General features: G+C 31.7%; 2 protein-coding genes and 1 long non-coding RNA gene across 4 annotated transcripts; 2 read left to right on the top strand and 1 right to left on the bottom strand.

Moving 5' to 3' along the window:
• The first annotated feature begins 840 nt into the window (after nt 1-840).
• On the top strand, nt 841-4,229 carry LOC107421625 (alcohol dehydrogenase 1). Its single transcript, XM_016030901.4, has 10 exons — nt 841-1,001; nt 1,162-1,298; nt 2,144-2,190; nt 2,308-2,633; nt 2,710-2,792; nt 2,889-2,964; nt 3,098-3,159; nt 3,292-3,387; nt 3,492-3,653; nt 3,772-4,229. The coding sequence occupies exons 1-10, from the start codon at nt 962-964 to the stop codon at nt 3,886-3,888; spliced, it is 1,146 nt and encodes a 381-aa protein (XP_015886387.2). The 5' UTR covers nt 841-961; the 3' UTR covers nt 3,889-4,229.
• A 3,791-nt stretch (nt 4,230-8,020) lies between these two features.
• LOC125421714 (uncharacterized) lies at nt 8,021-12,002 on the bottom strand. 2 transcript variants are annotated; one of them, XR_009638951.1, is made up of 8 exons: nt 11,306-12,002; nt 11,020-11,077; nt 10,366-10,690; nt 10,214-10,271; nt 9,951-10,132; nt 9,334-9,413; nt 9,120-9,181; nt 8,021-8,491 (listed from the first exon to the last, which is right to left on the bottom strand). It is a non-coding gene; the product is annotated as an uncharacterized LOC125421714 (long non-coding RNA). The 2 variants fall into 2 exon arrangements; XR_009638950.1 differs by having other exon boundaries at nt 9,951-10,271; nt 11,306-12,001.
• A 2,103-nt stretch (nt 12,003-14,105) lies between these two features.
• Nucleotides 14,106-18,041, top strand: LOC107421622 (alcohol dehydrogenase 1-like). Its single transcript, XM_048475384.2, has 10 exons — nt 14,106-14,545; nt 15,489-15,625; nt 15,956-16,002; nt 16,161-16,486; nt 16,581-16,663; nt 16,742-16,817; nt 16,968-17,029; nt 17,153-17,248; nt 17,368-17,529; nt 17,663-18,041. The coding sequence occupies exons 1-10, from the start codon at nt 14,509-14,511 to the stop codon at nt 17,777-17,779; spliced, it is 1,143 nt and encodes a 380-aa protein (XP_048331341.2). The 5' UTR covers nt 14,106-14,508; the 3' UTR covers nt 17,780-18,041.
• The last annotated feature ends 1,540 nt before the right edge of the window (nt 18,042-19,581 follow it).

Genomic DNA, 19,581 nt, shown 5'->3' with positions numbered 1-19,581 from the left:
TCAAATTTGTTCAAGACATGTGGCATCATATCATTTATCTAACTTTTTTTCTTGATGAAATATCATTTATCTATCTGAAGAGAAAAATTGAATCTAACATGGTTCTTTTTTCATAAATATCCTATCACCAAGCATATTTTGTAGTTGGGGTACTGTACAACTCCTTTTTTTTTTTTTTTGTGTGAATACACAACTCTCTTTTTTAATAATCGGTGGAATGTGGGTCCCACATAAACCTCATCCATTTCTGTAAAAGAAGTGAATTTACTCTTTAGAGTAAGGCAGTGACATTTTACCATTCCATGATATTTAAAAAAGATATAGAAACAACAACTACCAAAATAAGAAAATAATAAATAATAAATAAACCAAAGTAAGAAAAGGAAAATAACTTTTTTATTGAATGACATAAAGATTTTATGACCGGGCAGATGGGAAAACAGGGAGAGATATCCATCCGTTATTTTCTCAAACAATTTGGTTGGTTGGTGTGTTCTGAATAGTGTAGCTCTCTAGCTTCATATCCACATTCAACCTATCAATCAATTTTTGGTACCGATTGCTGTTATCTAACTTGGTTCTTTGACACCTATTGCTATTATCAATTTTTGGTAATTTTTTTTTAAGAAAATTAAAATCTGGCATGATTCATTTCGGATAACGATCCTGTCCATCAGTGAGATAATCAACATCGTTTACAAACATCAGCAAAGAAACAAAAAAACTAAAGTAAAGAAAAGAAATATCAAACTGTGTTTTGAATGAGATAAGATTTTATATATTGCTGGTGGGGTTCTGTAATTTACTTGAACAATGTGATTGATGGGTAGGGGTTCTGTTTTCTCAGTCTCACTAACTCACTCACCCTATAAATAGTGCAGCTCACAAGCCTAATATCCATATTCAACCCATCGATCTATCTCATACAAAATATTACTATCATCCATCATCATCATCAACCATGTCTCATAGCACAGCTGGGAAGGTCATCAAGTGCAAAGGTGAGCAATCCACCATTGTTATGCTATGTTGCTACACATACTTAAGTTCATCACTTTGTTTCATTCATCTTCCTTGTTACCCATAATTGGTTTCTTTCTTTCTTTCTTTATTATTATTATTATTATTGTTTTATAACTTTGCTAATTTTTGTAATTGTAGCTGCGGTGGCTTGGGAAGCTGGGAAGCCACTGGTAATCGAGGAAGTAGAAGTAGCACCACCACAGGCTAATGAAGTCCGCATGAAGATCCTCTTCAATGCCCTTTGCCATACTGATGTTTTTTACTGGGAAGCAAAGGTACTTCGAAACAATTTTATATAAATCGTCCACGTTTTATAATTAGTTTAGAAGGAAATATATATGTATTTATATATATATATATTTTTTTACGCCTTTTAAGATTTTGAATGGATACAAAAATAATTTTCACGTTTTTAATAATATCATCTACACGTTTTAAAAGATTTTAAATTAACATTATATCTTTATTTAAGTTAAATTACTGTTAAAATTCTTTTTATTTATTTATTTAATAATTAATTTGAAAACTTTAAAGTTTTGTTAATATATGTTTAATTAATTTTATTTAAATTAAGTAATAATTTCTTAGTTTGAAAAAAAAATGGTGATTTAATAAGATAAGTTTTTTTTTTTTTATTAACCAAGGTATAAGTTGCCAAATATATTTTAAATGTATTATAATTTTTCAAATATATTCAATTAAATATATTTTTCAAATATATTTTTACTTAAAAAGCTTGTAAAATTAAAGTTTTCATTTTTTAATTAAAAAAAGTGAAAATTTTTTTTTACACAATTTAAATAAAACTAATAAAAAAATATTGGAAAATCTTTTAAGATTTCAAATTTATTATTGCGTAGAAAAAAATAAAATTAATTTAATTTAAGTTAGGTATAAAAGTAAATTGGATTTATCTAGAAATTATGGGTGATATTATTAGAAACCTGAGATATGTTTTTATATTTATCACAAATCTATTATTTGTTTGGCTTAATTTGCTTTTGCTAGCTAATAAAAAATTTCTGTATTTCAGTTACCAGAGATGAACATGCTTAATTTAAGATGGTTTTAATGAGCATGGAAAACTACGCTAAAGTTTGAAAACGGTTTTATATTTCAGGGACATACACCCTTGTTTCCTCGCATACTTGGTCACGAGGCTGCAGGGTATTTTATTATCTTTAGACAGAATTCCAAATTAACAAAATCAGGATGATAAAATCAAGTTACATATGATACTAACTGACTACTATCTTCTACATGTATGCTTTCTGTTTGATGCAGTGTCGTAGAGAGCGTCGGTGAGGGTGTAACCGATCTTAAACCGGGTGATCATGTCCTGCCTGTGTTCACAGGGGAGTGCAAGGAGTGCCGCCACTGCAAGTCGAAGGAGAGCAACATGTGTGATCTCCTAAGAATCAACACAGACAGAGGGGTGATGCTCAGTGATGGCAAAACAAGGTTCTCCAAAAATGGACAGCCCATTTACCATTTTGTTGGGACATCTACGTTTAGTGAATACACTGTTGTCCACGTTGGATGTGTTGTCAAGATCAACCCTGCTGCCCCACTTGATATAGTCTGCATCGTTAGCTGCGGATTTTGCACAGGTTTTTGAAGATTTTTCTTTCATTTATTGGAAAATTCCTAACTTTTTGTTGATGAATTTTTTTATTTTTAATGAAGGTTTTGGTGCCACTGTAAATGTTGCAAAACCTCCAAAGGGTTGCACGGTTGCCATTTTTGGATTAGGTGCTGTTGGTCTTGCTGTAAGTTATTCTTTGTTTCTACTTTAGTTGTTTTGCTTCTCTCTGTTCTGTGACTGGGATTTTCCCTTTCTCACTTTTGTTATTACAATATTTTAGGCTGCTGAAGGTGCAAGGGTTTCTGGGGCTTCCAGGATTATTGGTGTTGATTTGAATCCCATTAAATTTGAACAAGGTATAGAGAATTAATTCAATTATGTTTATACATGTTTCAGCATATTAAAGTACATATCCTCTGCTCTTGTTTTACATATAAAATAAGTTTATATAAATTAAATGACCCTTATATACTTAATTCTTTTTGACAGCCAAGAAGTTCGGTGTGACTGAATTTTTGAATCCAAAGGATTATGATAAACCTATTCAAGAGGTGGGTTCTTCCACTTGAGCTGTATTTTTGTTTCATGAAACAGCGCTAGCTAGTTGAGATACACATTGTCTGTGATATTGGTTCAACAAAAGACTAACGAACATTTGAATTTTTTTTATTCAATTTTAAAAGGTGATTGCTGAGATGACTGATGGAGGAGTAGACCGAGCTGTGGAATGTACAGGAAGTGTCCAGGCCATGATTTCTGCTTTTGAATGTGTTCATGATGTATATTCACCAATATCTTTTACTGCTCTACAAGATAATAAAATATTCTATCTTTTTTGTCTTTGGAAAGTGAAAATTGAAAATTTTTGGTGAATTTTTCACAGGGTTGGGGTGTTGCAGTTCTAGTTGGTGTGCCAACTAATGATGCTGTATTCAAAACACATCCATTAAAGTTCTTAACGGAAAGGACTCTCAAGGGAACTTTCTATGGGAACTTTAAACCGCGTAGTGATATCCCTCATGTTGTGGAGAGGTATATGAACAAGGTAAATGTTTTTCTTTCCCCTATATTTGGTAGTCTTTATGGTTAAGTGATTTGTTGGTTTCTTAGCTGATTTATTTATGAGAACTAATTGTGAATTTCATTTTGATGCGATATTGCAGGAATTGGAACTCGAAAAATTTATAACTCATTCTGTATCTTTCTCGGATATTAACAAATCATTCGAGCTTATGGCGCAAGGGAAGTCTATCAGATGCCTCATCCGCATGGAAGACTAAAAGGTTTCAAACATATATATACTACGGATGCAATCTAAATATAGCTTTTTTGTGGTGTGTGTATGTATCTATATAAACGAGAATAAAGTTTTGTGGCTCGTATATATATATATATATATAAACGAGAATGAAGTTTTGTGGCGTGTGTGTATATCTATATAAACGAGAATAAAGTTTACCACCCTTCGTGTCTCAGGAGGGGAAACAATTGTGTAATGAACGGTTATGGAGTTTTAAGCATTGTGTATAGTATTAGTTATGCACCTTTATGATATTTTCATGTTGAAGGAAATGTTTGTAAGATGTTTATGAAGTTATAAAACAGACTCTTAAATTTAGCACACTTTGTGCATATCCATTCAATCTCAGTTTCAATATTACAAAATAAATAAATAAATAAATTTTCCATCTCAGTTGCAACGAGAAATAATTAGCAAATATTTTAAACTCCTTGTTAAATGTAATTCAGTATCTTCTATTGCATTTTGAGTTTTCAAATTTAAAATATTGTAATTGAAAATTTTGTTGTATTTATTTATTTATTTATTTATTTTTTTACTAAAGATGGTTAACAATTCCATCCCCTTTACCAATTTTTAATAATTCAATTTGATCAACTTTGTTGCAACTTAGGGGTTTTAGTTTTAATTTGTTGTAATTTATCTTCCAATTTCATAAATTTGCATTTTATTACTCTCTAATTAATTGTCATTTGCCAAAAATTTTGATTGTACTAAAATATACCAATTGAAATTTGAAGGCTTCAATTACAATATCTTAAATTGAAGATCCAAAATACATTTGTTTTTTCCAAATTAAAGAATACTAAATTACAATTAACTCTTTTAAAATCACATAGATAACTTTCCAAAATATTAAAAAAAAAAAGAAAAAAAAAGAAAAAAAAAAAAGAAGAGCTATATTTTGATAATACTTACAATCCAACACTTAGATATTGATATTTTATTTTTATTATCTATCGTTATCATACTTTGATATTACGCACATGATAATTGATTATATATAAGTTTTATTTTTCATGACTCATGCTACTATCCATTCGTTGCTATCTCTCAAAAATAAAATGCGCCGCTGTTGTTAACTGGTTAAACAAGTTTTGACTTTTGATAATCGCATATATTATATATATACAATTCATTGCAAATATAATTCAACTTATTTAATGAAACCAAAACCACATTTAATATAATTCAATTTTAACAATGGGCCGGACCTTAATTATTAAACACAATATAAAGGGGAATTTGGCCCAATACCCTCATAGGACCGAGGTTAATGATTTTTGCCCCCTCACTTATATCTTTTTTGTTCTACCCCTCAATATCCATTGTAACCTTCAAACAAAAAAAAATTACATACATATCCTATTATATTTTAAACCAAACAAAAATCAACTTTTTCTAAACGTCTTTACACGAACACACAAATACAAAAAACCAAACAAACGGCTTTACACGAACACACAAATACACGAAAATCCCAAAATTTCATAAAAGTGTCTCAAATTTTGCAAAAAAATTGGATGACTGTTCACCCTCGGTAATTCCCAAGGAAATCGTCGGTAACCAACAAATACCCTCTAGAACAATTACCAACGGTTTCGTCGGTAATTCCCGAGGGTGTACAGTCCATAACATTTTACCAATTTTTTGGGCCCCACAAGTCCCATAACGTGTGTTGAATGCAAAAACATGGCAAATAGGGATTCTAAAATTATGCTAAGTAGAGAAAATCCCAAAATTTTATAAAAGTGTATCAAATTTTACGAAAAATTTGGATGACTGTTCACCCTCGGTAATTCCCGAGGAAATCGTCGGTAACCAACAAATACCCTCTGGAAAAATTACCGACGGTTTCGTCAGTAATTCCCGAGGGTGTACAGTCCATAACATTTTATCAATTTTTTGCGCCCCACAAGTCCCATAACGTATGTTGAATGCAAAAACATGGCAAATAGGGATTCTAAAATTATGCTAAGGAGAGAAAATCCCAAAATTTCATAAAAGTGTATCAAATTTTGTAAAAAATTTAGATGACTGTTCACCTTCGGTAATTCCCGAGGAAATCGTCGGTAACCAACACATACCCTCTGGAAACATTACCGACGGTTTCGTTGGTAATTCCCGAGGGTATACAGTCCATAACATTTTACCAATTTTTTGGGCCCCACAAGTCCCATAACGTGTGTTGAATGCAAAAACATGCAAAATAGGGATTTTAAAATTATACTAAGGAGAGAAAATCCCAAAATTTCATAAAAGTGTATCAAATTTTGCAAAAAAATTGGATGACTGTTCACCCTTGGTAATTCCCGAGGAAATTGTCGGTAACCAACAAATACCCTCTGGAAAAATTACCGACGATTTCGTCGATAATTTCCGAGGGTGTACAGTCCATAACATTTTACCAATTTTTTGGGCCCCACAAGTCCCATAACGTGTGTTGAATGCAAAAACATGGCAAATAGGGATTCTAAAATTATACTAAGTAGAGAAAATCCCAAAATTTCATAAAAGTGTATCAAATTTTGCAAAAACATTGGATGACTGTTCACCCTCGGTAATTCCCGAGGAAATCGTCGATAACCAACACATACCCTCTGGAAAAATTACCGACTGTTTCGTCGGTAATTACCGAGGATGTACAGTCCATCACATTTTACAAGTTTTTTGGGCCCCACAAGTCCCATAACGTGTGTTGAATGCAAAAACATGCAAAATAGGGATTCTAAAATTATGCTAAGGAGAGAAAATCCCAAAATTTCCTAAACGTGTCTCAAATTTTGCAAAACAATATGATGACTGTTCACCCTCGGTATATACCGACGAAACCGTCGGTAATTTTTCCAGAGGGTATGTGGTTGGTTACCGACGGTTTCCTCGGGAATTACCGAGGGGGTACAGTCATCCAATTTTTTTGTAAAATTTGAGACACGTTTATGAAATTTTGGGATTTTCTCTCCTTAGCATAATTTTAGAATCCCTATTTTGCATGTTTTTGCATTCAACACACGTTATGGGACTTTTGGGGCCCAAAAAACATGTAAAATGTGATGGACTGTACACCCTCAGTAATTACCGACGAAACCGTCGGTACTTTTTCCAGAGGGTATGTGTTGGTTACCGACGATTTCCTTGGGAATTACCGAGGGAATACAGTCATCCAATTTTTTTGCAAAATTTGAGAACTTTTTAAGCTATTTTGGGATTTTCTCTCCTTAGGATAATTTTAGAATCCATATTTTTCATTTTTTTGCATTCAACACACGTTATGGGACTTGTGGGGCCCAAAAAAATTGGTAAAATGTGATTGACTGTACACCCTCGGTAATTACCGACGAAACCGTCGGTAATTTTTCCAGAGGGTATGTGTTGGTTACCGACGATTTCCTCGGGAATTACCGAGGGTGAACAGTCATCCAAATGTTTTGCAAAATTTGATACACTTTTATGAAATTTTGGGATTTTCTCTACTTAGCATAATTTTAGAATCCCTATTTGCCATGTTTTTGCATTCAACACACGTTATGGGATTTGTGGGGCCCAAAAAATTGGTAAAATGTTATGAACTGTACACCCTCGGGAATTACCGACGAAACCGTCGGTAATTTTTCCAGAGAGTATTTGTTGGTTACCGACGATTTCCTCGGGAATTACCGAGGGTGAACAGTCATCCTATTGTTTTAGAAAATTTGAGAATTTTTTAAGCAATTTTGGAATTTTCTCTCCTTAGGATAATTTTAGAATCCATATTTTTCATTTTTTTGCATTCAACACACCTTAGGGGACTTGTGGGGGCCAAAACATTGGTAAAATGTGATTGCCATAGGGTTTCGATAATTACTGATGAAATCTTCGGTAATTTTTGAATCAAAAACAAATTGAACGTTTTCATTTTTTAATGCCGTTTGATCACTTACTTTGCCAGAATTTATCATTAATAATGCTACATTTAGCATGTTATCGGTTGGAACACACATGATTGAAGTTGCCGGATGGAATTGTTGTGAGTCTTTTACGACGGTGTACAAATGTCAATTACCGATGATGCATTGGTCATTACCATTGGGCAGTAATATCATCCATGCAATAGTAAGAAACATACAAACAACTGAACCAAAAACTGAAGACGGAATGATATGTTATCAAAACAATATGAAATGTCTGCGGTTAGTTACAATATTTAGTATACAAGTTTCAAATAAAATAATTAAATACCTATAGTATCCATAAAGAAGTATAAAGGTTCAAATATAACAATTGAGACAATAGCTCATACCCAGTAATAATAGAGGAAAGTAGTAAAATACACTTGCCTTCATGAACATTAAGGTAAAACCCAATTCCGTGGCCTGTACCATGCCGATAATCAAGACCATTTTTCTATAGTGGAACTCAAGCAAGAATGTTTAGGGCATTACTTGTAGGAAAATGAACATGTACCTTCCTATCACACAAACTTAGAAGAATATAGTCAATACATTTCACTTAAAATGAAATACATAATTTAAAAAATAAAATAAAATACCATTGGTTCCATTAGGAAATTGAGCATTCCCAAGTGTAATATGACCCTTGAGGACCTGCAAAATAAAGCAAACAAAATTACTTTGCAAGACTCAAAAAAATATAATAATAATAATGATAATAAAAAGGAAAAACAAAATAGATTAGCACTTACTGCAGTATAGCATTTTCAACTATATCACTTTTTAACAAGAACATTTGAAAGTAGTTAATAAAGTAGGAATTAACATATCCATGTCAAAGTTCATTTTAAAAGTGGACAACCCTTTATTTCTCTTGATATATTGGAATTTGTTATGCATCGAATGTCATGCTAGCTTTTGAAAGTGGTTGCTAAAGTAGGAATTAGCATATCCATGTCAAAGTTCATTTGAAATTGGAAAACACTTTATTTATCTTTATATGGTGAAATTTGCCATGCTTGCAATCATTCCATCATTATTTGATTAGTGTGTATTGAAACTGCACAAGCAGAGCATTGCATGCAAACACATAGAAATATACACAAGCTGTGTACTGACAAATTGTCTGATACGGTTTATGTCCTTTTACATTCCTCTTTCAGGAAATATTTAGGCCACAATACATCTCAACTGGTATCTCAATCAAATGTTAGATGTTGCATAACAACCTAAAAAAACCAAAAAAAAACCAAAAAAAACAAAAAACAAAAAATGAACTTACAATTGCTTTTTCTTAGTCACTTTGTCTCCCTCCAAGAAGTAACCAGAAACCCCATATATCTCCTACATCCGTATATGCACTAAAAGCTTAGACATCTTTTTTGCTCTTTTTTTTTTTTTTAGTTTTATTGTTTTCATAAAAAGCTTTTCCTCAAAAAAGGGTATATTGACTACTTGTCCAAGAAATAAACAGATGCACAAGTTTCACAGATTACCTGCTTATCCAACCAGACAAGATATTGCACCACTCCAACGCCATCTTGAATGTGTGCTTTTTTCAAACCTTCTAACTCCACTGGGTTCCAAGTTTTTAAATTATCAGTTGTAAATAAGATAAGGAAAAATCAGAATTCAAACTAAATAAATTGATTGCAAAAAATTTATTCATTCTAAGATATCAAATTGCAAACAAAAAATTAAACGTGACATTTTTTTACTGGAAAATGAACAAAAGTCAAATCTTTGGATAAAATCACAGGTTTAATTATATCAAGTTTTTAAATATTTTAAATTTCCTCGTTATAAAGGGTTGTCTGACTATTTGAGGGCTATCTCTAATTTGCATTGCCACCTTGTCTTTTAAAAGGCAAGGTATAAAGTTCAATAAAGCATCTAGGATAAGAAGTAACCATCCCTTGAAAAGAACAAACTTGTAAGAACTGCCAAATTTAAAAATAACTTCTTGTCTTCTACACATTGTCTCAAAAATATGAAATGGACATTTTACATATTACATATTGACATATGTCCAACTGTAGGCACCAATCAAAATATGTATCTTAAATATGAACAGAAATCCATGACAAGAAATGCACGGTCAAGTTTAACATACCTATCAAACATGCTCTGTAGTATGCACCAATTTAAGGTCCACTCAAGGGTTTTAGTCAGTATCAAACGACGACACTTTCCCTTTGAACCAGATTTGACAGTTGGACCAGCACCAGGGACCCATTTTGAGATTGGAAATGCAAGTACTCCCTTGTTAAGCATTCCGATCAAGTAGTTTTCCTTCTGCATCAATTGCATCACCACATCATGAGCAAAAAGATCCTTAACCACACAAAGTTGTTGCAAACTTTGTAGCTGGACAACCTTTTCAAGAATCGCTGCCCATGGCATGGTTTGAATTTTATTATCTGTAATATCAAGACTGCAAGAAAAAATCTTGGTCATTGTCCTAAAAAAATGATACATTCAGTATAATCACCACCAAATATTGCTGCATATCAAATTTTGAGTCATACCTATTGTAATAGAAATGACGGATTCCAAGAGTTACTCTTCCTATTAATCATTTTAGAAATTGATTCCTAAATATATATATTCCTTTTTCCAAAAAGAATGTTTATACAAAGCAAAAAGGGAGCACAGGACAAGACAAGCTCGCTTAGTTCAACATTTGATAACCCAAACCCACAGAACACATCTGCAATACTTTTTTGTGAAGCTTCCCAAATGCAGGCAAACATATCAAAACTCTCAGATTTTCACCAGCTATTTGACAGTACCACAGGGAAGAACCCACCCAACCAAATGCAAATCTTGTTGTTGATGCCTTGTCTGGCAAGCCTGCATCATCCATTAACACATTTGAAAGAGTCAGTACAAAGAGTAATAACACCTTGGCCTGAAACTCAAAACATTTAAAATTATGTATATAGCATCTAAGAAATTATTCAAAAAATCTAGAGTGATTTCCTAACACAAACAGAGGTCCTTCATTATGACCAAAGATGAACACAAAATTTGGACAAAGGTATTGAGAAATTAATTATAATTATTATTGTTCAAAAGTTTGTTCTTTCTTCTCTAAACTTTTTTTTTTTTTAACCCCTTCATGTCATGACTGTTTAAGAACCTTCTAATGCATTTTACCAATATCTACTCGGCATGGCTACCTTTCTAGGGGGATATATTCGGGTTCTCCAACAAAGGGCTTCTGATTCCTCCCTCAGCCTGCAATATTGAAGACAGATTTTCTGATGAGTACTTAAAGAAAGCAATAGAACAAGATAAATTTCCTTGCTTATGGAATTTATTAATCTGGCAATAATTATAGTTGCATACAGACTTGATACTACATCATAATTACTGCAACAATTGAAAGTCTGCATATACTAACAAATTTTCTACCCAAAAAATGATGGAAAGCGACAAAATGAAAGGAGGTTCAGGACCACTCACTCATTCTCATCTCTGGTGCTGCTAGTGCAGGTGTTAGAGCAGCTGCAGGGAACACTTCAATTGTTGGCACTTAAAATTTTTCCAGAATATGACTTCCTTGGTTGAGACATTGTAAGACCGTTTTGTAGTTGGCTGCAGCAAATCATCTGAGAGGTCTCTGACGTACGCAGCTTCTTCTGAAGCCTTAACAATCTAGAAAAATAGTTTGGCTGATTCTCTGGTTCGCGGAAACATAAAACAAGGGTTGAAGAAACACCAAAGGAACAAAAAGAAATAACAACGAGAAGGTTGAAAAAGGATATTAAATTAAATTTTTGAGTAATGTAATGTTTTTTTTTTCTTAAAAAAACAAAAGGCAGAGGAAATGAAAAGACGATGGAGAGGGGTTTGGGCTATTGGGTATTGGATTGCGTGGAAGAAAAAGGAATTTTTTGTAACGAGGTGGCAACGCAATACCCTAATTCTTTTAAAATTCTCTTTCTTCACAATACCCTAATTCCGAATTCTGAACTATCAAATTGAACAGGTATGTATGGAATTTTAGTGACCTGAGAGATAAAACCAGGTTGTTTGGCAAAAGGGCAACTAAGTGAAGAAATCTTCATGAATGAGAAGAGGTGAGCCAGCTTTGGGAGAAAGGTGATGAAGGAGAAGAGAAAGGCCTGTGAAGAAAAAAAAAAAGAAAAAAAAGAAAACAGGTAAAAATATTTAATTTTGATATAAAAGTATTTTAGGATTATTGAAAAATAAAAGGGTAAAATAAAAAAAAATAAAAGAAGAGGGGGTATATTCAGTAAAAGCCCTGCCCGTGAGGGCAAAGGGCCAAATTCCCCCAATATAAAGGTAGCAAGACCCACCATCAGCCCAGTAACTGAATGCTCCAAAGACCATTTGTTTTATTTTAATTATGGAGCTAGAGGCCCACACAGCCTCTTGAAGATTACCAAAATTATACTGTACATAGAGCACGGAATAATGTATAGTTTTTATTTATTTATTTATAAATGGATTATGTAAGTACTTTTTTTTTTTTTTGGTAATATAATGGATAATGTAAGTTTGTTTCTTAGTTTTTATTTATTTTTTAGTTTTTTTATTAAGTTACAATAATTTATATTTTAAAAGGAAGGAGCAGTACTGGATATGAGGAGCAGACCATTTTACTTAATATGAATTCTTTTTGTTTGCAGTTGATTAATCCTACTTCATTGTCAAACTATTCTATTTATGATCATATTTAACATCATAGCTTCGGTACATGTAATCCTTTTTTTTTTCGTATTTAACATTTACATTTACATTATTATGCCTTGATTTATGTAGTAAATATTAGGATATTAATTACTCTTCGCAATATAATTTCAATTCTAGAATCTATGATTAAGAGACTTTATTGACACAATCTTTTTAATTGTTTTGTTCTTGTTAATTTTTACTAAATAATTAATCATAAAAAATTAAAAATATATAGCATCAAATTTGTAATGCTCTTTCACTTATTGATGTTACTGTGCGAGTGACTATGTTTCCATAGTAGTGAGCTAATATATTGCACGAATAGCTATTCTCCAAAAATATATATATATATATATATATATAATGGTAAATGTCATTTTTAAAATTTTGATATTGACAGAGTTTTCTAATAATAAATACTAATGTTAATATTAAATAATAATTTTTTAAAAATACATGTTAAAAATTAACATTATTAAATTGGAAATATTATTAAATAGTTATGAGATGTATTTTTATTTTACTTTTTACGCAAATAAAAGGCTAATGTGATATTTTAACAATGACATGAAAATGCTCTTACTAGCTACACTCCATTACAATGATGATTGATAACATGCTGCAACAAAGTATATTTTATAAAACTCACACATGTTTTTTTTTTTTTGGCCATAATTTTGACCTTACACATTATTCATGGTTATTGATCTAACTGTTAGACCGATAATGCGTGTAAAGTTTTTTTTTTTTTTTTTTCACTTTTTGTACACTATTTTTGGTGGATAATACGTGTCTACTTTGGGAAATAAGTGCCCCCCTGTTATTATAAAATCAAATATTCATAAAATACTTCAATTAAGAACAAGTGCTTTGTAAATTAATTTTGAGTTCGATTTGCTGATAGAAGTTATTCTAATTTCTTTCTTTAATTCTCCCTTTCTCTGCCCAATAATATTATAATCGCAATGATATTTAATATAATTTCTTTATTTTTTTTCTGAAAAAAAAAAATGTATCAAGAACTATAGAAAAAGATGAAAACAACGCATCGAATCCAAAGCCTTTCTTTAAACATACTGTACCACCATGCCTAATTATTATTATTATTTCTTTTTGGTGAAACACCATGCCTAACTATTTGCCCTTTTTTTTTTTTTTGTTTTTTGTTTTTTGAAGAATTGCTTTCTGTTATTATATATACATTATATACGTAAGCTATGGTTTGTTTTAGACCACTAGTTATATTATATACAAGAGAGTATTCCTGACGATTCGTTTGTATCCAAATCACATTCTTCGAAACAGTGTACCACAAAAAAAAAAAAAAAAGAGTCACATTTATTAAAACAGCTACATATTATTATACAATCAATAAATACTTTTATAATTAATATTTCCCATGCTCAAAAAAACCAACTTTATTGGATCCCAATTACCCCCCAAAAAAAAAAAAAACAAAAAACCTTAGTCGGGTCCCATCTGTTCCAACCCAAAAACAGATTTTTAAAACCAGAAAAAGTTGAAATTTGGAATCTATGTGGCGTTGACTCCACGAGGAATAGAACCCAAAGGCGCTGCTGGTAAGGCAAGCTAAAGCTTAAAACCGAAACCCATTTCTGCAAAACACAGTTTTTAGCAGCGGTTTTTACAACTTGGACACGATCTTTAGGATAAATCAAGAAAATTTAGAGTTGATTTAGTATTATAATTATCCCTGTACCCAATATGATACTAAAATAAAACCCATCTTGCATATAATTATTATTAATTGTTTGTTCCCTTGTTTGATGTTCTCTGTCTCACTCACTTTTACTCTATAAATACTTGTATTCCCAAATCTCAAAGCCATATTCAACTTATCAATCATCTTTCACAACTCAAAGTCTCCCCCCCCACAAAAAAAAAAAAAAAAAAAAAAAAAAGAATCCATCATTTTTCATAACCATCATCATCATCAGAAGGAAGCTATGCCAGGAACAGCTGGTCGGGTTATCAAATGCAGAGGTGAGCAACTCACCCACCATTTTTCTGCTCTGCTACCATTGATGCTGTTTGTAGTTTTCGGAGCTCATCACTTTGATAAGCTTTCTTGCCTTTTCATATAGCTTCTGGTTCCTTTCTTTGTTTCAGCGTGGAATTTATCTCTCTCTCTCTCTCTCTCTTTTTTTTTTTTTTTTTTTTTTGGGTCAAACCCAATAGGTTCTGTTTTTCTCAGAATGGAGCTCGTCTCTTCTTCTTCTTCTTTTTTTTTTTTTTTTTGGTGTCAAACCCCAGTGTTCTGTTTTTCTGAGTATGAAAATTGATATTACACTGTTGTTAATTTGGTCTTCCATTTAACATAAATTGTGTTATCTTTTTTTGTCAGTTGTTTTTTTTTTGGGGTTACATACTGTAAGGAATTTTTAAAAAAATTATGCAAGCATGTCTAAATTATATATATATATATATATGTGTGTGTGTGTGTTAAAATTAGTTTTGGTTTAGTAGACTATTAAGTTTATTTTATGATATTAAATATTAATATAATACAAAATTAAATAGTGGTAAGAAAAAAAATGCATAAAAATTTTAATTTTTTTTAAAGAAAGATCTACAACACCATGTGAGAATTTTATTAAAATCTATTAAAGGTTCACTTTTTTTTATTAAATTTTTAATATTAAAAATTAAAAATAAAAAGTACTTTAAATTAATATGATTTATCGATTCTATCTGTAAATAGCCAATAATAAAAGTGAGCTAAGTAGTCTACTATATTATTCACCAAAATCATGTAAATCTAATGGTTTGGATGCTGTCCTTCACAATATTTTTTCATACATCTTTTTTTATATTATTTCTATATATATATATATATATATATATAATATGATTAATTTTTGTATTTATATTTTTAATTCTCAAATAGTGAGTACTGAATTCTAATTATGAATGCATGAAAATGTAGCTGCGGTGGCGTGGGAAGCTGGGAAGCCACTGGTAATTGAGGAAGTAGAAGTAGCACCACCACAGGCTAATGAAGTCCGCTTAAAGATCCTCTTCACCGCTCTTTGCCACACTGATGTTTATTTCTGGGAAGCCAAGGTATAACTTAAATAAACATATTTCTATACAAATTCATTTTCTCAAACTTTAATTTCATTCTGGTTTTTATTTCTGGGAAGCCAAGGTATAACTTAAATAAACATATTTCTATATAAACTCATTTTGTCAAACTTTAATTTCAATCTGGTTTTTAACATTCAGTCATTTTACCTTCATAATCTTTCTTCATTGCCAATTGCCTAGTTCAGCTAAACTCAATCAATGGCCCAGAAAAATAGCTATGACATATTCTTTATTGGGGTTTTCTTGCCACGAAATTTTTGCATATTTCATCTTCACTGACGATGGGTGATTGGCTTCGAATTTCAGGGACAGACACCATTGTTCCCCCGCATATTTGGACATGAAGCTGGAGGGTATGTATTTCTCTAAGTAATTTAGGTTTTAATTAGAGTCTAATTAGCAAATAACATTGCTTGTTCTGTTGGCATTAGAATTGTATTGGGTATCTTTCTTCATTTCTGCTAATTAACTAATTGTGTTAACCATAATACCTATCGTTTTTGCTTTATAGAATTGTAGAGAGTGTTGGGGAGGGTGTGACTGAGCTTCAACCAGGTGACCATGTCCTCCCCGTGTTCACCGGGGAGTGCAAGGAATGCCGCCACTGCAAGTCAGAAGAGAGCAACATGTGTGATCTCCTAAGAATCAACACAGACAGAGGTGTCATGATCAATGATGGCAAAACAAGGTTCTCCAAAAATGGACAGCCCATATACCATTTTGTTGGGACATCTACATTTAGTGAATACACTGTTGTCCATGCTGGATGTGTTGCAAAGATCAACCCTAAAGCCCCACTTGACAAAGTTTGTATTCTTAGCTGCGGAATATGCACAGGTTTAATTATAACTTTGTCTTTCATTTGGACAATCCTAATTATGAAATCGTATTTTTGTGCTTTGTGTTAATCAATCTGGTCCTTTCAATGAAGGTCTTGGTGCCACTATAAATGTTGCAAAACCTAAGAAGGATTCCTCTATCGCCATCTTTGGATTGGGCGCTGTTGGTCTCGCTGTAAGTTTATCCTCTTGATCTTTTGGTTTTGATTCTCTCTTTTTGTTTTAGGGTTTATGACAATATTTTCTTCTTTAGGCCGCTGAAGGAGCTAGGATTTCAGGGGCTGCAAGGATCATTGGTGTTGATTTGAACCCTAGTCGTTTCGAAGAAGGTAGAGATGAATTGAATTATATTTCTGCAATGTCTAAATTCATCCAATGGTATATATATGTATAGATATATATATATATATATAAACTCTTTTCTTGACATCAATTTTATAAGTAAATTTCTATGTGCTGACTGATTACCTTTTTGACAGCCAAGAAGTTTGGTGTGAATGAGTTTGTGAATCCAAATGATTATGACAAACCTGTCCAAGAGGTTGGTTATAAACAATTAGCAAGCTTAATTCTATTGCTTGATAATATTTTATTTGGAAACAATGTTGGTAATATTCAGTTCAATAAAAGGATGACACACTTTTGAATATTGATTGTAAAATAGGTGATTGCTGAGATGACTAATGGAGGAGTGGACCGGAGTGTGGAATGTACAGGAAGCATTCAGGCCATGATCTCTGCATTTGAATGTGTTCATGATGTAAACTTCTTGTCCCCTAAGCTTCTCTTTTTGTTGCTTAGTTTTCCAAGAATCACATATTATATCCTTTTCCCTTTAAAATGCACTGAAAGCAAAAATTATGATGAAATTTTTCACAGGGTTGGGGTGTTGCAGTTCTAGTTGGTGTGCCAAATAAAGATGATGCATTCAAAACCCATCCAGTAAATTTCTTAAACGAAAAGACTCTGAAGGGTACTTTCTATGGTAACTACAAGCCCCGGACTGATATTCCTGGTGTTGTGGAAAAGTATATGAACAAGGTAAAGCTTTTGTGTCACATTTTTTTTTTTTTTTTTGGCCCAATAAATTTGGTGACCTTGAGGAATTTCTGGTTTCTCAGGGCTATTCTATTAAGATCTACTTATGAGTGTCATTTCCTTGTGATAATTACAGGAATTGGAACTGGAAAAATTTATCACTCATTCGGTACCTTTCTCGGAGATCAACAAAGCGTTTGAGTATATGCTGCAGGGCAAATCTATCAGGTGCATCATCCGCATGGAAGATTAAACCCTTGCAAGGGAACCATAATCGCCATGTAAATAGTTTTTTCTTGCGTGAAATAGGTTTTTCTGGTGTGATATGAAAGAGAATAAAGTTTATCCTCTCTAGAGAGGAAAACAGTGTATAATGAATAGTTGTGGTTTAAATTATAGTTTTTTGGGTTCAAATTATAGTATTTGTATTTATCTCTCATTGTAATTTGGAGCTCCTGTTTCAAGTACAATGTTCGTATATTTTCTTGTGTGATATATCATTCATGGCATCTTTTTGTATATTGTGCTTTTGGTTTAGATTTACAGATTACAATATAATCATGTCTAACCAAAGCTTTGCAAGATGTTCATTAAATTGTTAAAGAGATTCATGGTATCTTGTTTTGATCCCTTTAAAAAAATTCGTTTCTCTTACTTATTACCATATGATTAACTGATTAGTTAATATTTGTAATGGATTTCGCTTTTTCTATATTTAGTTTTTTTTTTTTCTTTGTTTTTTTTTTTTTTTTGGGGGGGGAAACCTTCTATATTTAGTTTATATGCATAAATAAATTTTAATATTTCGTCATATTATTTGGTATGCATTTTGGTATCTCTAAATTGATCCAAAAACCATCTTATATATTGATTGGAATTTGACTTGTACGATAGCTTTCATGTGAGCTTCTATTAAATTCACAGGTAGGGTTGTTCGGCAGATTTTCAAGTTTCAACTGGACCATATACATGTTGTCTTCATCAACAAGTTGGGCCTTCCGTTTTTTATTGATATCTTGTACATATTGGGCTTCAACATCGACAGTATGGGCTTTCAGTTTCTGATGGTTAATGGGTCAATAGTAGATTAAACGGAAAAAATATATATATATATATATATCGGACCTTTTATTTATACGGTTGCTTTTTCCTTCTTTTTTTTTTCCTTTTTTTTTAAAAAAAAAGAAAGAAAAAAAAAATTGCGTTCTAGTCTCTACACCGATATGTTAATAAAATTCCAAAAATGTCTATTATCATACTCATTCTCCAATTCTCGTCAAATAATTAGGAGGGAAAAAAAAAATTATCAGCAAGAAAATTCAAAAGGAGGGGAAAAAAAAATTATCAGCAAGAAAATTCAAAGTTATATAATCAAAGGTTTAGATTATGAAAACAACAGAGCATGGGTACATATAGTGATGACGGAAAAAATAAAAAATTAAATTAAAAATTAAAAAAAGGAAAAAGACAACTTAGCGGTCAATATCCATGGATGAGAAATGTAAAATCTTCCACAAGTTATACAATATCTCCATGAGTTTTACTATCTGTATTAGAGAAAATGAATGAAAAAAAGGGAAGCTACACTTCAAGGATGGCTTCAACTGGTGGAGGACAATGATTTTTCAAATATCTTATTTATTTATTTTTGGAGCTAATTAAGCCACCCGATAAAATATAATTATATTTGAAATTATTAAATAAGGTTTATGGGTAAAATGAATACACCTGAGCATGTTAAAACTTTTTTGTTTTGGCTATAAAAGTAAATTTGTTTTTCAATGTCATGTTGACTTCTGATTAGCCAGATATAGTTAGATAATTTCGATTATGTGAAATTGAAAATTTCACTTTTATCAACTGGAGTCTATATACAACGTATAAAAATACAATTTAAAAAAAAAATTATATAAGCTCATATTTAGTATTTCATATTAATACAGTGTAAAGAGTAGTGCGAGCAGTGCAAGCAGCACCTCCCAAAAATTATTTATCTACACCATTATCACTTTCAGTAATATGAGAAAATACTTTATGAGTTTATTTTTTCAAAAT

The sequence above is a fragment of the Ziziphus jujuba genome, chromosome 5 (assembly GCF_031755915.1).
Source record: "Ziziphus jujuba cultivar Dongzao chromosome 5, ASM3175591v1".
In the NCBI taxonomy this organism is placed as follows: Eukaryota; Viridiplantae; Streptophyta; class Magnoliopsida; order Rosales; family Rhamnaceae; genus Ziziphus; species Ziziphus jujuba.
This window is presented reverse-complemented; position numbering and strand designations above follow the sequence as displayed.

Excerpts from the sequence above, each read along its gene's own strand:
- LOC107421622 (XM_048475384.2), top strand. The coding sequence starts at position 14,509 with ATGCCAGGAACAGCTGGTCGGGTTATCAAATGCAGAG. Across the intron at positions 16,003-16,160 it reads TTTGGACATGAAGCTGGAGG|AATTGTAGAGAGTGTTGGGG; the intron begins GTATGTATTTCT and ends TTTGCTTTATAG. Across the intron at positions 16,664-16,741 it reads TGGGCGCTGTTGGTCTCGCT|GCCGCTGAAGGAGCTAGGAT; the intron begins GTAAGTTTATCC and ends TTTCTTCTTTAG.
- LOC107421625 (XM_016030901.4), top strand. The coding sequence starts at position 962 with ATGTCTCATAGCACAGCTGGGAAGGTCATCAAGTGCAAAG. Across the intron at positions 1,299-2,143 it reads TTTTTTACTGGGAAGCAAAG|GGACATACACCCTTGTTTCC; the intron begins GTACTTCGAAAC and ends TTTATATTTCAG. Across the intron at positions 3,654-3,771 it reads TGGAGAGGTATATGAACAAG|GAATTGGAACTCGAAAAATT; the intron begins GTAAATGTTTTT and ends GCGATATTGCAG.